General features: G+C 52.8%; 2 protein-coding genes across 2 annotated transcripts; one reads left to right on the top strand and one right to left on the bottom strand.

Annotated features, from left to right (window-relative positions):
- Positions 1 to 1,863: 1,863 nt before the first annotated feature.
- On the bottom strand, positions 1,864 to 2,679 carry PLICBS_000078 (uncharacterized protein; the record flags this gene model as incomplete). The annotated part of the gene is made up of 1 exon (XM_065599512.1): positions 1,864 to 2,679. One exon carries the CDS (start codon positions 2,677 to 2,679, stop codon positions 1,864 to 1,866), a length of 816 nt encoding a protein of 271 aa, XP_065455584.1.
- A 10,489-nt stretch (positions 2,680 to 13,168) lies between these two features.
- Positions 13,169 to 14,179, top strand: PLICBS_000079 (uncharacterized protein; the record flags this gene model as incomplete). Its single annotated transcript, XM_065599513.1, has 1 exon — positions 13,169 to 14,179. The coding sequence occupies one exon, from the start codon at positions 13,169 to 13,171 to the stop codon at positions 14,177 to 14,179; it is 1,011 nt and encodes a 336-aa protein (XP_065455585.1).
- Positions 14,180 to 17,421: the final 3,242 nt, after the last annotated feature.

Genomic DNA, 17,421 nt, shown 5'->3' on the forward strand with positions numbered 1-17,421 from the left:
CGTCAAAGTCAAAGCTCAAGCGCTGGTTGCATAAACCGGACCAGCAGCCGCGATTACAAGGATTTGGCACGACAAAGCAAGACTTTCCTTTGTGTATAAAGAGCGGCGCACTGTCGTGCACCTACAACTAGCTCTTTAAGATAATTCACATCAATCAATGCGATGCCAACCGTCATCCTGTGAAGCCAATTGTCTGACACTGAAGCAGTCGACAGCTCGGCGCCCGCATGGCATCGCCGTCGGCATCTACTGCAGCATCTTTCTGTCGCCGACACCAACATATCTACCTTAGTCGGTAAAATACAGAGTCGATTTCCCGGCACGAAGTCAACTTTAGCGGTCCTTGTGGCAATGACATGACCGCTACTGCAGTTCCTCCCCCTGCTACGTTTGATCCCGAGGCTCACTACGGTGATGGAGACGACAACGCCTTGTACAACCTGTTTGCAACATGGCCAGAGAACTATTTCAGCAGCCTTCCTAAACCACATGGTAATCGCGGAATTGATGAGCCCTACTGGGAATTGCGGCAGTCACAAATCTTCCTAGATGACTGGTTTCGCGGCCGTGGCGCACGGCGGTTGTCCACATCTTTCGTTCCCGGTCCCGACAAGCTTGAGAGAGTCCGCAAACGCGAGCAGACAAATGCGAATAATACCGAGCAGCATGCGACAAGCACGATCCGATTTCGATCCGCCTTGCATTTTGACCAAGATCAAGCCAAGTTGGACAATGCACTAGCTCTAGAACTGGCTCAACACTGCCTGGCACCTACTACGCAGCGGGTTGTTCGAGGCGCCCGAGAGCCACCACCACTGTCGGTCTCAGCACCGTCACCGTCGCCGAGCCGGGAGCAAGAGGAATTCGAGGAATGGGCCGGTCTGTCCGACACAGGGTCCAGCAGTCATGGCGCTTCGATACCCATCCCCAACCCGCCAATCCCTGGCCTTGCCATGGTATCGGTCGATGCCCTTCAATCGTCCGTCAACGACTTCGCGAAAGAAAATGGATTTGGTGTTGTCAGGCACAACGGTTCCGGCAGCAGAGTGCGGAAGACAAGATATGTATTCCAGTGTGATCGATACGGCGAGCCTTGCACACCAAGAGGCGCAGGTCTCCGCCAAAGGCGCTCGCGCAATGCGGTTGTAAGTGGAAGATTATTGCGGAGGCGCTGGAACAGAACGACTACAAGTGGACGCTGCGGGCGTTTGCCGATCCTCAGCACAGCCAACACAACCATGACCGTACTATGAGTCTGTCAGCGCATCCAGTCCATCGGAGACTTAGTGACTCTGTCAAGGCAACAATTGAAGCTACAAGCCGGCGAGTTGGAATAAGGGCGCGCGATGTTCGTGGCATTGTCCAAGAGCAACATCTCAGATCGAATTTCACGAGGAGAGACATATACAACGCCAGGGCACTCTTGCGCCGCGAAAAGCTTGGTGGATTGGTTCCGACAGCCGCCTTGATCAAGCTGTTTGACGAGAGAGGCGTTCCATATATCGTCAAGTGGTCGGAGACAGAGCCTGATCGCCTCGTTGGCCTCCTATTCACCTTTCCGTATTGTCTCCGAATGTGGAAGCGCTTTCCAGAAATAATACGCACTGACTCGCCAGGAGGCCGACCAGACCGTGCGCGTCGTCTCCCAGCTCGCTTTGACGATGGCGAGGTTTACGTAGCCAGACAACGGACCCAAACGTCGCGATTCACCGAGTCGGTTTTGCCAGAGCACTCTCGGTCCGAATATCTCACAGTGGGGAAGTCTCCAGCCTCTGAGATCTCGCAGAAAAACAACCTCCCAGCAGACCATCGAGCATTTATCCGGACATCAATCAATAACGGGTGGAAGAAGCTGGACGAGTATTACAGCAAACTAGAGTTGTCCCTGGCCTTCCTTTCCGCCTTCAAACGGACTTGCTTGGCGTCTTCAACGTGAAGGCGTTCGTATAGATAGTCCAGGTCGGGAGATTCATCGGGCTTGGTCGAGCGGATCCAATCATACCTTTCTTTGAAGTCGCGAAAGTTTGATGGAAGACCATGTAGAAGAGCGGTAGCAAGCATGTCGTCGGTCATGTCGTATTTGACAGTCTTGAGATCAGCTTTGATCTGGCGAACCCTGTTGGTGTATTCAGTCATAGATGGACAGTCGTCAAGTTTTAGCCCGTTCAGTTGGTTCAGTAGGTTGTCACGAGCTCGCTCATTGGTGACCGTGTATCGCGTCTTGATGAAGTCGTAGGCTTCCTTGGCGTCTGCACAGTCTTCGACCTCGATTTTGATGCCGTCAGAGACCCAAGCTTCAAGAAGCTTGCCTGCGAGCTTCATCTTTTCCTTGGCATTCTTGTGTTCGGTGTAATCAATTTGCCAGCGAAAGGCATTGTTGGTGGACAACGGTGTTTGCACGTCTTCCGTTTCGTCGTCATCGTTCGATGAGGGAGTGAAGGCTTGCGACGCCTTCCTACCACGGGTATGACGAGGGATGTCCACTTCGATGAGTTTCACGAAGTAGTCTTCTTTTCGGGGCTTAGAAGGGACGGTTTCCTCGCCGATGAGATATTCGAAAATATCAGCCGCTCTTGCCGCGCGCTCAAACTCGCGTTTCCAACTAACGAAGTTGATCTTGCCCTTGAGCTTGCGGTCGTCCTTGACCTCGTCCATCTTGGACTTGGTCGTATCTGACATGTGAGGCCTGGGGTCTGGGTCTGGGGTCTGGGTCTGGGGTCTGTGATCACTGACCACTTGTCCCAAGTCAAAGCATAAAGAGGAGGCTCATAACCAGTTGAAGCTCTGAACTAAGAGAACAAGTGATGATGGTTCAATCTATCTACTGTAGCAGGCGCAAGCTATTTGTAGCTGCGACTGATGTCTTCCTGCTGCCTAACGCCGGAGACTGCCTGCTAGGCAGTCTTCTCAGTGGCGTTCCTGCCTACCAGGCAGTAGCAGGGCACGTGATCCTGGGATCCAACTAACGCTGGTGGAGTGGAGATTTGACACGACTGCGCCGGGCGCATACGTTCTGGCGGAATCAAGCCAGGGCGCAACGGCGGGCGAGCCTGCCGTGCTCGGATTTGGAACGACGAGCGAAGGAAGCAGCAAAGGAATATCACGACGTGTCAGACAATCGTGCCCACGTCATCCATATTTGGCATGCAGTCAATTGATGAGAATTATCTTGAAGAGCTATCTGTAAGCGCACGACAGTGCGCTGCTCTTTATACACAAAGGAAAGCTTTGCTTTTGTGGTGCAAATTCCGTGTAGCCGAGGCTGCTGATGTGCTTTGACCCCGTTGGGGTCAAAGCACCATGCAATCATGCAGGTGCTCGACCTTAATACCTGCGTTATAGGATCGCGCCTCCGCGAACAACTGTCGGACGCGGGCCGTATGTGACATAAGGCTGGCTCTCTGTGCGACACGACGCCATACGGAAACAGAGGAGGGCACACTGGGACGACTTCCTTGCCGAGGATGCCAACATCTGGAAGGCCGCTAGGTATCTGGAGCCTGGAAAGGACGCCCTGAGCGACAGGGTGCCGCCACTGAAGAAGGCGGATGGAACAAGGACCAGAAATAGGCCGGAACAAGCAGAACAGCTACTCGACACGTTCTTTCCCCCATTGCCAGCGAGAATTGAGGAGGAAAGATTGCGCCCACAACGGAGAGCAGTAGCCATGCCGGCTTTGACTCTGGAAGAGGTCGAGGTCAAAGTTATGGCAGCGAAGCCGTGGAAAGCAGCCGGAACTGATGGCCTCCCGGCGATGGTGTGGAGGCAGCTCTGGCCCGTAGTGAAGCACCGTGTTCTGGCGCTCTTCCGGGCGTCGCTCCGAGAGGGCGTGGTGCCTCATCAGTGGCGGACAGCAAAGATTATCCCGCTAAAGAAGCCGGAAAAAGGAGACTACACAGAGGCGAAGGCGTGGCGACCGATATCACTTCTGTCGACACTGGGTAAAATCCTGGAAGCGGTCATCGCAGAGCGCATATCATACATGGTGGAGGCCTACGGGCTCTTGCCTGCGAACCACTTCGGTGCGCGGAAGCGACGGTCGGCCGAGCAAGCTCTCCTCCTCTTGCAGGAACAAATCTACAAGGCATGGAGAGCCCGAAAGGTACTAAGCTTAGTCAGTTTCGATGTCAAAGGCGCGTATAACGGAGTGTGCAAGGAACGACTGCTCCAGAGGATGAGGGCTAGAGGGCTGCCAGACAAGCTGGTGAGATGGGTCGACGCATTCTGCTCCTCGCGAACGGCGTCGATCGTCGTGAATGGGTACACGTCGGCAGTGCGAGAGTTGCCCCAGGCGGGCCTGCCGCAGGGGTCGCCACTGTCGCCGGTCCTGTTTCTCTTCTTCAACGCGGACCTCGTCCAGCGAAGAGTCAAGGCGGCAGGAGGATCAATCGCATTTATTGACGACTACTCGGCCTGGGTGACCGGCCCGACCGCGGAAGCAAACGGGGTGGGCATCCAGGCAATTATTGACGAAGCCATCGACTGGGAGAAGCGCAGCGGCGCAACGTTCGAGGCAGACAAGACTACGGTGATCCACTTTACACGCGCTCCTGCGCGGAAAAGTGACATACCGTTCTGGATCAACGGCACTGAAGTCAAGCCCAAGGCCAGCGCAAAGATCTTGGGGTTGATCATGGACGACGGTCTGCGGTACCAACAGCACATGGCCAGAGCTGCCGAGAAGGGGCTCACCGCCGCCATGAGCCTGAAGAGGCTAAAGATGCTCTCACCAAAGGTAGCAAGGCAGCTGTTCATGGCGACGGTCGCTCCGGCTATGGACTATGCTTCTAATGTCTGGATGCACGCTCGTAGGGCGAAGGAAACGGGCTGGCTGAACAAAGCGCAGCGGATCGGTGCGCAGGCGGTCATCGGAGCGTTCCGAACCGTGGCCACCGCTGTGGCCGAGGCGGAGGCCAGCATTCCGACTATAGAGGAACGACACAGGCAGGCCGCGACGAGGCTCTGCGTGGACCTGCGGACCCTTCCGCAGACGCATCCGCTGGCAGCGCTGAGGAACAAGGCGAGCAGGCGATACCTCTCGCCAATGCAAGGCATCGCCTCAGTGGTGGCCAAGGCTTCCACGGAGCGAATGGAAGTCATTGGCGCGTTCGCTTTGCGACCATGGGCCAAACGTATCCCTGTATCGGCGGAGATGGACCTCGCAGGAACGGTCCAACCACCAAATCCACAAGGAATCATCATAACAACAGCAAGCTCCCAGAAGGACGGCAGAGTGGGGATGGGAGGCGTGGTCTGCGATACAACGCATGGTGACACGGGCCGCATCCTCGCCACCTACTCTGTCGCTCTCGGACCTGACAGTGAGCAAAACCCATACACGGCGGAACTCGCAGCGATAGACGCAGCACTGAGAAACGTACCGCCTGGCCTTGTCTCTCGAGACGTGACGGTCGTCACGAGCAATCGCTCAGCGGCGATTGCGATCAGGCGGCCACGGCAACAATCCGGACAATGCACTATTCGTCAGATATACGATCGTGCAAAACGCCTTCAGAAGAATGGCTGTTGTGTCAGGCTTATGTGGCTGCCGGCAAAGGACGAACGATGTACGTTCAGACCACTGGCCAAAGCGGCAGCGCAGCGAGCGCTTGAGCAGGATTGTGTCGTGGAAACGCCACCGTACCAAGCGAGCTCCACAACGCTCCGGCTTGCACTTGCCCGGGAACGACCGCGCGAACAGCTGCCAGATAGCGTTGGAAAGTATTCGAAGCGCATCGACAAGGCGCTACCGGGCAGACATACCCGTGCGTTATACGAGGCGCTGAAAAGGAGAGAATCAGACGTCCTCGCTCAGCTTCGGACGGGGATGATGCGGCTGAACAGTTATCTTCGCAAGATAGGTGCAGCGGAATCGGACATGTGCGACTGTGGACAAGCACCAGAGACGACAGAGCATTTTCTGTTCCGGTGCAAGAAGTGGTCAGGACAACGGGAAATTCTCTTTACATGCTCACGAACAAAGATTGGCAACCTTTCTTTCTTTCTGGGAGGCAAAGCTACGTCGGATGACGACAAGTGGGAACCGGACATGCGGGCTGTGCGTGCGACGATCAGATTCGCGATTGCGACGAAAAGGCTGGCAACAAGTCGTGCCACTCAGGACGTTCATCTTTAACATGCGACTATACTAACAAAACAGCCTCGACATTGGCAGACCACGCTTCAGTTGCTGAGAGTAGGATGCTGAACACTTGAAGAACTTGGCCTTCAAGCAGGCCTGTTGTCAATATCAAGCCGCTCATTCACGTAGACCGTTACCAGCACTGCTGCCTACTATCGGTGCCGATAGCTTCAGGCAACCTGGCTTCTGCCTGTCGTGTCTCAGATGCCTGCCTCAATCGGCACAGGTATAAAATACCGACTACAGTCAATCGTTAGATAGAAGAATCAAGAGTCTTTTGTTGCCCAATTCGCTGGGGACCTTCTACTCGGTCGTCAGTTAGTCATGCACACGTGCAGTGCGACAGTTATGAGCCCGGTTTGCACGACCTAATTGAGCACCACACAACCGTTGCACAACAGCATGCCACAGTGATCAGAAGCGCTGATCAGACGGACGTGACACCAATTAGGCACAACCTTCCACTACGCAATCGCCCACGAAAATGCCCGCTACTGACCTCGAAGTCTCTTCCCGGGTTGTCCTCAAAGGACCCGGTAATTGGGACGTGTGGATTAGCATAGTCCGCAAGTTCGCAAAGACCCAGGATGTCTGGGAGCATGTCGATCCTGGCCTGGCCGACAAGGCGGAACTGACTCCACCAGCTGAGCCAGCCGCAAGCGAAGCCAAGGCAGGCGCTGCTAGCATGAACGAGCTGATCGGAGACGATCTACGCAAGTACGAGATCCTCCAAGCCCGTTATCGCAGCCAACTTCAAGTCTACAAAGACAAAAAGAAGGCACTCGTCACGCTGCAAGAGCACATCGTCAAGACAGTTGGCAGCTACTATAACATCATCGCCAAGGAGGATGATGTCGCCAAAGAACTCATGATCCTGAAGAACCGGATCAAACCAACCGACTGGGCTCGTGAGACCGAAGTCACGGACCGGTATTATGCCACACTAAAGGCAGCAAATCGAACCAAGATTGAGGAATGGGTGTCTAAATGGCAGGTCGTACTGAACGAGGCCAAGAACCTCGATCTGCCTGACGTGAAAGGGCTACGACCCACACGACACTTCCTCAAAGCCGTCGGCTCAATCGACCCGACCTTTTCCAGATATTGGATCAATCGTATGGAGGGAGAAGCAATGATCAGTTCGGACGACGAATGGCAAAGGACATTCCCGGACGGCATCAAGATCAGCGAAATCTTCGAACGGTCATACCGGACCACCTCCGACATCTCAGGCCCCAAGAGTGCATTCGCCACCTTCCAAGACGAGGGCGAGGGGAAGACACCAAAGCCAAATAGCGGAAGCCCAGGCAGAAAACCACCATGCCTCTGTGGCCGCAGGCACCTGTACTCAGAATGCTACTACCTCTCTGACTCGATACGACCGGCAGGATGGTCTCCGGACGGCAAAGTCCAGGAAGAAATCGATCAGAAACTCAAGGACCCTATCATCAAGGGCAAAGTCGAACGATCCATCAGCAATCGAAGGGCGGCGGATCAGCAGTCTCAACAAGAAAACAAGCAAGAGAACAAGACAGATTGCAAAGGCACTGCCTTTGCCGGAGCAATGACCAGCACGCCAGCGGTCGGCCCGCGGATCCAATCGAGCTTCTCGACAGCAGCTGTTTATCCACTGCGCGACTCCTTTATTCTGGACTCTGGATCCGACTTTCACATCTGCAACAACTCCGAACGCTTCGTCGAGGGAACATACAAGCCTTGCGACGAGCTCGAAGGAGCGTTCGCCGGAGACACGCACCTCGAGATCCTCGGACACGGTGACGTTCTCATCCGAATCGGAACAAAGGATACGTTCAAGCTTCAGAACGTAGCATACATCCCAACATTCCACACAAACGTTGCGTCCCTGGACCGCTTCGTCCAACGAGGATACAACTGGAACCCAGCAACGGGCGTCGTCTCGAAAGACGGAAAGACGATATTTCGCACAGAAAGGCGATATCGCCAGCCTGTCATCGAATTCAATCAAGTCGATTACGAATCGCAGACACCGCAGGCAACTGCCTTCACGTCATCTGCGCAGCCGAGACCCAAGTCCGCCGCAGAAGCCATGCTATGGCACAAACGCCTAGGTCATCTCGGAGCTGAAGCGCTTGAGCACCTAGTACAGCAGACAACCGGAGCGAAGATCAAAGGTCCGCTCAAAATCGAGTGCAAAGACTGCGCCGTCTCAAAGGCAAAACGTATTGTCTCAAGACGAAGCCCGCAAACGAAAGCACCCCGCCCATTCTGGCGCATTTACATTGACATCTTTGCCATGAGCAATGGATACAACGGAATGAGAAACGCCATGCTCATCAGAGATGAATACACATCTATGATCTACATCTACTTCTTGAAGGATGCAACCACGGAGAGCGTCCTTGGAATCTGCAAGGCTTTTGAAGCCTACGTCCAACGGCAATTCAGCACATCCATATGCATTATCCATCGAGATAACGATCGAGCACTTCAGGCGGAATACTTGGCCTGGATCAAGGTAAAGGGTATCGACGACGAGCCCACCGCACCAGACACACCGGCACAAAATGGCCCTGCCGAGCGATCTGGGGGGGTAGTAGGCAGCCAATCTCGCACCATGCAGGTTGGTGCCAACCTTCCAGACGAACTATGGCCCGAGACCTGGAAGACTGGGGTATACTTGCATAACAGATCGCCGCAGCAGGCCCATAACTGGAAGACGCCGTTCGAGCGGCTGCACCAGTGGTTACGCGAGAACAACCGCGACACGGGGTACCTTCAGACGCAGCCGGATATCACCCACCTGAAGGCGTACGGATGCCGCGCCTATCCGCTGACGAGAGAAGCCCTGAAGGAAAAGCAGAAGAAACAATTGAAGACCCACCCCCATGCTGAGGTCGGGTATCTGGTCGGATACGATTCCACCAACATCTTCAGAATCTGGATTCCAGAAAGACAGGAAGTGCGACGAGTTCGTGATGTAACTTTCGACGAAACCTGTTGCTATGATCCAAAGGATCATCAGCCCCAATCTCCACCTGCTGTTGAGCCGCTTCAGGTTCAGCTTCCCGCGCACATCGAAAGCGACTCGGAGCTCGACGAAAACGAAGTTCTCGGGTTACAGGCACATGGCGAGTCCGGCGCGGAAGACGACGACTGGTCGACACGATCAGCTTCAGTTGAGTCGACAGTATGGGTTGGAGGCAGGCCCATTAACGAAGAGGACACAGCCGCAGAGCTTCGCGAATGCGAAGAGCAAGTCGCAAGCCAGACGGGGTATCCCACACCGGACGAGAGTCAGAGAGGCTCTCAGCACCTGCATGATAACCACGATCGATCCGAAACATGTGAGAACGACCAGCCCAGACGCAAGTCAGCGCGTCAAAGAAAGCAAACCGAGCGAGCTCGCGAAGCCGCCGCTGGTTCATTCACAGTATACAGAAGCAGCTTCTTCACAGGCCGTGAGCAGAAACTGCACCGCAAAAGCCTTCCTCCAGAACCAAGAAACTACCAGGAGCTTACCAACCACCGGTTCGAGCAAGACTTCAGGGAAGCCATGGAGATTGAGTGGACAAGCGTCAACAAGCGTGGAACGGTTCAACCGATCCCAAGGGACCAGGCAACTGGCCAAGTCCTGCCACTCACTTGGGTGTTCAAATACAAGTTTGACAAACACGGATACCTCCAGAAGTTCAAAGCACGGATCTGCGTTCGAGGCGATCTGCAGCAGCCAGGATCCAAGGATACCTACGCAGCCACCCTCGCAGGACGTTCATTCCGAATCCTAATGGCAATCACTGCCAAATTTGACCTAGAAACGAGACAGCTCGATGCGATCAACGCATTCACCAACAGTGTACTTGACGAAGACGTCTACGTACAATTTCCGGACGGCTACCGTCGCCGTGGATGGGTTCTCAAATTGCTACGAGCATTGTACGGACTCAGACGCTCACCTCTGCTATGGCAGAAAGATTTAACCGCAGCCTTGGAGAAGCTGGGTCTCAGACAAAGCCAGGAAGAACCATGTCTCTTCACCAACAATTGGCTCACCGCCTTTTTCTTTGTTGACGACATCGTTCTCCTGCATCGCGCGAAGCATCAACGTGCCGCCGATGAATTCATCATCAAGCTCAAAGCCCAATACGAAATGAAGGACCTTGGAGAACTCAAGTGGTTCCTGGGCATCCGCGTCCTGAGAAACAGAGCAGCTCGCAAGCTGTGGCTCTGCCAGGACTCGTACATCGAGAAAATTGTTAACCAATACGGTATCGCTAAGCGCGATCACCTCAAGGGTAATTTGTTCCCCTCAAATGAACTCCAGCCTCGGGAGGACCAGGCAACGCCAAATCAGGTCCACCGCTATCAGCAGAAGGTCGGCTCCGTCAATTATGTCGCGGTCATCACAAGGCCAGACATCGCCAAGCCGGTCTCCAAATTGGCAGAACATCTGCTTAACCCATCCGAAAAGCACGATCACCTAGCAGATCGACTGATGGAGTACCTTTGGTCGACTCGTTACCTCGCTATTCAATTCAGCGGGAACGGATCCACGGATCTGATCAAGGTCAACCACAGTAGCGTTCCACGAGAACTTCGCATCGCGTCAGATGCAGCATTCGCAGACGATCCCGAGACTCGAAAGTCATCACAGGGACATGTCATCACATTGTTCGGCGGACCAGTCAGCTGGAAGGCCAGCAAACAAAACACGGTCACAACCTCGTCCACCGAAGCAGAGCTCCTGGCCTTCACAAGCACGGCTAAGGAAGCCATAGCCATGCAACATCTGTTCCAACAGATCAACCTCACGTTGGATCATCCACTCCAAATTGAATGCGACAACCAGCAAACGATCAGACTAGTCACAGCCGATCTCCCACGGCTGAAAACACAGCTCAAACATGTTGATGTCCACAATTGCTGGGCAAGACAGGCATATCAGCAGAACCAATTTCACGTCTCCTATACACCGTCCACGGAGATGGTTGCGGACGGACTCACGAAGGTCTTGCCAGATCAAAAGTTCAAACGATTCGTTGAACAACTCGCACTCGTTGACATTCAGAGTGTCCTCGAAACACAGACCGAATCAGACAGCGACTAAGGTCGCAGAACACACTCTCTCGCGCCTTGATTCTCTCTTAGATTTACAGTTTGAACAAGTTCAACCTGGGGGGGTATGTCAATATCAAGCCGCTCATTCACGTAGACCGTTACCAGCACTGCTGCCTACTATCGGTGCCGATAGCTTCAGGCAACCCGGCTTCTGCCTGCCGTGTCTCAGATGCCTGCCTCAATCGGCACAGGTATAAAATACCGACTACAGTCAATCGTTAGATAGAAGAATCAAGAGTCTTTTGTTGCCCAATTCGCTGGGGACCTTCTGCCCGGTCGTCAGTTAGTCATGCACACGTGCAGTGCGACAAGGTACATGGAACATGACGTCGCGTTATTATATGGTACCAGCTCGCTCAGCTGCGACAGCCGTACGTTCCACAGGCCCACTGGCACAGACTGCTGCCCCGCAACGCTAGCATGATTCAAGTCCTGAAAATTTTGAACCAGTGACGACACGTACGTATGAGACACCCAGCAATTATGAATCATACACCTTATTGAGATGCGGAGGACTGTCCAATAACTTCCTCCACCGCGCCGGTCCAGCGATGTAACGGCGTCATATGCGTGATCTCCAATACAGCGAAGGCTTCCGCAAGCTTATTCTCCACGTGTCGGATCGCCCGCTACGACTTCGGGCCAGGTATTATTTGGAACTGGGTGTGTGTATCCTTCGCGATCTTTGGTCAGGAATTTTGTACGCTCGAGTGCGTATTGTACCGGATTTCTGGTGGGTGTGAAGCTACAACTGATTTCCGAAGACCATACTTTGGTTCGTGTGCCAGCCGTACGGCGTTGATATGGACCCCCAGTGCCTTGTTAGCAGTACGAGGTGTGTGAACAGTTGTTCAAGTATGCTGTACTGGTCGTGCCTTTCTCTCTTCCCTTTGGCCATCTATCGTCCACATTTTCCCCTTGTGGAGACGTGAGGGACCGGGGTCGCTTCCACATGAACGCAATCCCCATGGTATATACTGTAAATCATCTCTTTGCCCTTTCCTCCGCCGGTATTGTACGTACAGTACTGTATACTTCATGCACTGTCCAGACAATAAATTTCTTCTGCCATGCTTCTACCCACGTAATGTCTCTGGCTGTTGCCAGCGTCGGTCGTGCAGAGTAAGAGGACAGTGACATCATAGCTCGTTACACACACACACACACACACACACACACACACACACACAAGTTGATTAAGCACGGTGGCCAGCTGGCCAATAGAGCACAAGCCTTTCCCTTTATTTGTTCCCTTCTTTTGCGTCGGGCATTCACCTACCTTTCTTGTACCTAGGTGTCGTTGACAGAAAAATGAGAGACTACGACCTAAGAGCGATGCTGTGCATGGCGTAGTCCGATATTGGGATCCAGCATGAGGGCACCGTAACTGCAGTAGTCAAGACGGTGAAGGCTGCTACCATAGCAGGGTTTGGGCACCTGAGCACCTATGTATGCGTCGCCTTGCATGTCTCACTTGGGATGGGCGTGCGGCGTCGCAAAGCTATGCCGGCCGAGGTCGCCCCAAAAGCACCTGTGCAATACAATAAGTGTCGTACTATGTCGGCGGAAATCGAAGTCGGCCGACTCATGCGAGACTCATCTTGTCGACCAAACGCGAGTGGCACTTCAGCCGCGACGCATGAATCGCTTTCATGCAACAGGGTGCGCTGACGTCCTGCTCTGGCGTGGACGCAGGCATGGCCCATTAACGACTAGTATGTGGACATGCATCAAAGCACTGTGCAGTATTGTCTGATCGCGCCTTCAAGCAGTATCGTCTTCCAGCCACGTACTGTACTAGGTTTTTATGAGTTTCGCACCTATAAATTAGTCTCTCTCGTCGTCTTTTAGGGATGCATTTTCCGTTGGACTACTCCAGTTTCCTTTGGATACGACCTGTTTCACATTATTCACAACAAACATAACAAGATGAACCTGAAAAGCTTCCTTACACTCGTGGCCTTAGCGGCCGCTGGCTCTCGCGCAGTCGAGGATAGCTGCAACAAAGGCCCTTCCTGTCTGCAAGAGCAGGAGATTGCAGCGAGGTGCATGTCTGAGTACATCAGCACCAAGAAAGGCGCTCCTGACCGTGTGCGATATGCCAGTTGCCTTTGGAAAGAGGCAGCCTTTCGCGAGGCGCAAAATAAATGCATAGAGTGTAAAAAGGAAATAACGGTCTTCAACGCCGGGGAGGCGCTCTTCCATCAAACTTCACAGAAGAAGGTTCGCGACGATTTTCTCGACAAATTTGAAAGCACTGCCGACAAAACAGATATCTGGACTCGTTATCTTGCTCTGGAAAGCACCAAAGAATGGCAAGGCCACTGGCAGAACTGGACGTCCAAGTACGACACGGATGCAAAGATCAAGGCCAGATTGGAGGAGTTGCAAAAGACATATCCTTCCACCGATGGGGAGCCTGCCGCCACTCCGAAAACGGCTATCGAAATCTTACATCCCGGAAGCACTGTTAAGCAGAGTATGGAAGCCAACGGCACAGTATTCGTGGTCCAGTGCCTTGAGTTCAAGCACATCATTATCTCTGAGACCATCATCGTTAAGACGAGCGTCGTCAAGATTGACAATGGGCTCCGCAAAGCAACCGACGAAGAGAGGGTAAAGATGCCCGAAATCCCGCAGGACACCCCTACCATGGCCTCTCTCGAGCTTAGTAAGGCACTCAGACAGGCCGAATCCTTGACCAAGGTCGCTGTTGCCAACGATTCTGGCGAGAAGTTGCTGCAGGAGGTTCGTGACGGCGAAATTTCCAAAACAGACGCCAACCAGAAGATCGAGTCGACGGACGCATTGAAACTCGAAGTTAGCCAGGTAGTGAAGATTTCGACCGTTGCTGGCTCCAAGTCGCAGCTACAGGGTGGATCTAGGGCCTGCCACGCTCATCGCAGTTCTTCGAAACGCCACGTGGTCCGTCGCCGCTAGGGCGGTCTTAGGACTTGCAAAGCCGGTTCGGCGGCCAATCTTTACTGGGACTCGCATTGATATTTTTAAAGCCCTGCCCAATTCGCCCATGGCCAGGGTCCTTCTCTTTGCTTCTTTTCCCGACCTCTTTGAATCACTCAGGTAGCCCTGTGGTTGCCTAGCTAGCTTAATGGATACCGCTACAAACAATACTGTGTCAGACAATTGGCTCCACAGGGATCACAGTCGGCATCGTGTTAATTGATGAGAATTATCTTGAAGAGCTATCTGCAAGCGCACGACAGTGCGCTGCTCTTTATACATAAAAAAAAATATTTGCTTTGTGTTGCAAAGTCCCTGTAATTGAAGCCGGTGTGCAAATATATGTAACCAGTGTTTGAGCTTTGACCTCAACCGAAGTCAAAGCACAACGCGTGCAGGCGCTCGACCTTAACACACGGATTATAGCATCGGCTTCCGCGGGCAAATATTCTCAGTGCAGATGTTATGCAATATGAAGTTTGCTCTATGTGCGACACGTTGCCGTACCGTACTGCACATAACTTATGGCCCCGGATTTGATTTCTTTGATGAGGGCAGCGCTGGTCTCATGGTGGCCTTTGGGTATCCGGACACATTCACCGCGTACTTGCTAAGAAATAAGGTGTGCATTAGGCCACTTTCTTAACAGTTGCCACCAAGAAAGAATGCAGGGAAGGATGATCATTGCCTTTGCGATTCTAGGCCGGATCTTCCGAGTAGCTCGGCCAAAACCAACCTCTGATTCAAACCGCCCGCCCACAAAAACTACTCGCATCATTTCTCCATCACCGCTTACCATGGCAGCTCGAAAAGGCATCCTGCCCTTCGCTGACACATCTCTCAAACTCATAAGGATTCGCGTCGCGACACGTGTTGAATTCGGCAGACCGTAGCCGGTCACAGAGCTTGCAGCTAAAAGGGCCCTGCCAGACAAGAGGTTAAATCAGGAGTCACTGGACTAGCCTTGGTTGTCACTCACTGCGCCGGCAAACTTCTGCTGCAGGTCGCCAGAACCTCTTGGGCTTGAGCCATGCTGACACATGCCGCACTATATTCGTTTTGGTAAGTAGCCTTCGCTTGCTTCTGCGGTGGATTTACGTACGCCACCCAGTCTGTCGCACAATTCGGGAAGCTCCCTCGTGAACCGGCAGTCTTCACCAGTGCATTGCCGCTGGACCTCGCGCCGGTTGATAAAAACACAATCAAGGTCGGTACTGTTTCGCGCCGGATCGTCACAAACAAGACGCTGGTCGTCGTCAAAAGCGGCTATAAAATTGCGCGGCGTCTGTTGTGTTTTTCTGTGAGACGCTATTCACCATTGGCACGACGCGAGGGACGAAGAGGACAAACGACTTACATCTCCCTCGGGTTCCACATTTTGATTGTATGTGCAGGAACGTATGTGCTTCCATAGCACCAGGTCACCTCGACCAATCTCAGCTGATACCTTCCTTTCAAAGGCGCTTCTCACGCATTCTGCAGCGTCATTTTTGCATTTTTGCATGTCAATGTTTTCAAATCTTCCGCAAATTTCATCTGCTTTGATCTCGACGTCGTTCTTACTGGGCGGGTCTCGCGCAAGCGCGAGGCTCACGCACGCGGCGAAGGCAAACCCAGTGGATTTCATTTTGAATTCAGTGAAAATTGAGTACCCGGGAGACGTGTTATGGGGGCTGCAATGACGGACTCAAATGGCCTGGAGTGATGCCTGCGCAAGGTAGGTTGAATCTTGTTGTTAAAAAACAAGGTGAGGCGTGAGACTTCTTGACCCTTGTTTCTGTTTCTTATACTGAAAGTCGACCGGCGAGAAAGGTACAGTAGTTGGCCACTGAGGCATAAAAAGCAAACACCTTAATCCAGCTAAAAAAAAAAAAAGCTCGACGTAATGTCTCCTCATTTGTCGTACGATACTCCACATGGTTTCAACAGAATGCTGAAGCAATGCTTGGATCTTGAGGCTACAGTACGACACAGTATGTAGTACTGTGTAAGTACTATGCACTATAGCACAGACGGTGAGCTTAAAGACAGTGGGATCCAAGCTCAATAAGACACAGAAATTACGGTTTGCATGATGCAACATGAAACAATGCAAGGACGCTCAGAGGATCTTAACAGCGTTCCACGCGGCGCGACTGGGACTTAAGTCTGCATATACTATTGGATGAGTGGGATGTTGGTTGCACTGCACTGTACGATACTGTGCAGTACTGTAGACCGGAATAGAATTCTTCGGTTCTGTCAGAGGTACGGTGTGGATACCAGCACTGTTGGATCCGCGACGGGATGTCAGACAATTGGCTCCACAGGGATCACAGTTGGCATCGTGTTAATTGATGAGAATTATCTTGAGAGCCCGAGCTCCCATACTTGCAAGCCATCGTGCATCTCTTATACACAAATGAAAGGTTTTGCTTGTTTAGGCAGTGGTCGCTGCCTGGACAGGCAGCTGCCACCACTGAAGGCAGATGAGACATGCGACACGGGAGTTATGAAGGCCCATACAAAAGTTATGAGTGCATTCAGATCATCTTCGTCATCAAGACTGTCAATGTCAAGCCGTTCATTCACGTAGAACATTAGCAGTACTTGCTGCCTGCCATTGGTGGCGATAGCTTCAGTTGTCGGAATTGGTCTCGGGGGATTGTGTAAATTCGGGTGTGTTCGTATTGTGTGTCGGTGTAAGCCACACTGCCTGTCCATCTACTTTCAACTCATGCAATCGCTTGCATCCATATCCTCGCACGGGGTTCACCACCTTTGTGCAACCTCACTCCCCGACAAATCAGCAGTTCTGGCCTCATCCCTGACTACGGGAACCCCATCGTGATTCGAGTGCTGAATTTACTCATCAGCTCAACCTCTGCAACTCAGTGCGATCAACTCAATTCGAGGCGGGGGGTTGAGGAGGTGGTTCAACTCCACGGGCAAAATGCTGAGTAAGCCGTCAACGCAACTCAATGTCGATGCCAAATTGATAGGATTGAATTGATGACCACCCTGGCTACGGCCTGCTCAATAACGAGCAAGCTGCTAGCTATGAGTGGTTTCTCAAGCAGATGTCCAGATTCCAGCGAGCAGGTTTCATCAGTCCTTCAGAGGTAGTGATCACAGACATGGAAGACCAATTGCGTAGTGCAATCCGGCAAACTTTTCCCGATGCGCAACTTCAGCTATGTGTCTTCCATATCAACAGCAACGTGGTTGCATATATCAAGAAG

This window comes from Purpureocillium lilacinum (genome assembly GCF_023168085.1).
Source record: "Purpureocillium lilacinum CBS 284.36 DNA, scaffold_1, whole genome shotgun sequence".
In the NCBI taxonomy this organism is placed as follows: Eukaryota; Fungi; Ascomycota; class Sordariomycetes; order Hypocreales; family Ophiocordycipitaceae; genus Purpureocillium; species Purpureocillium lilacinum.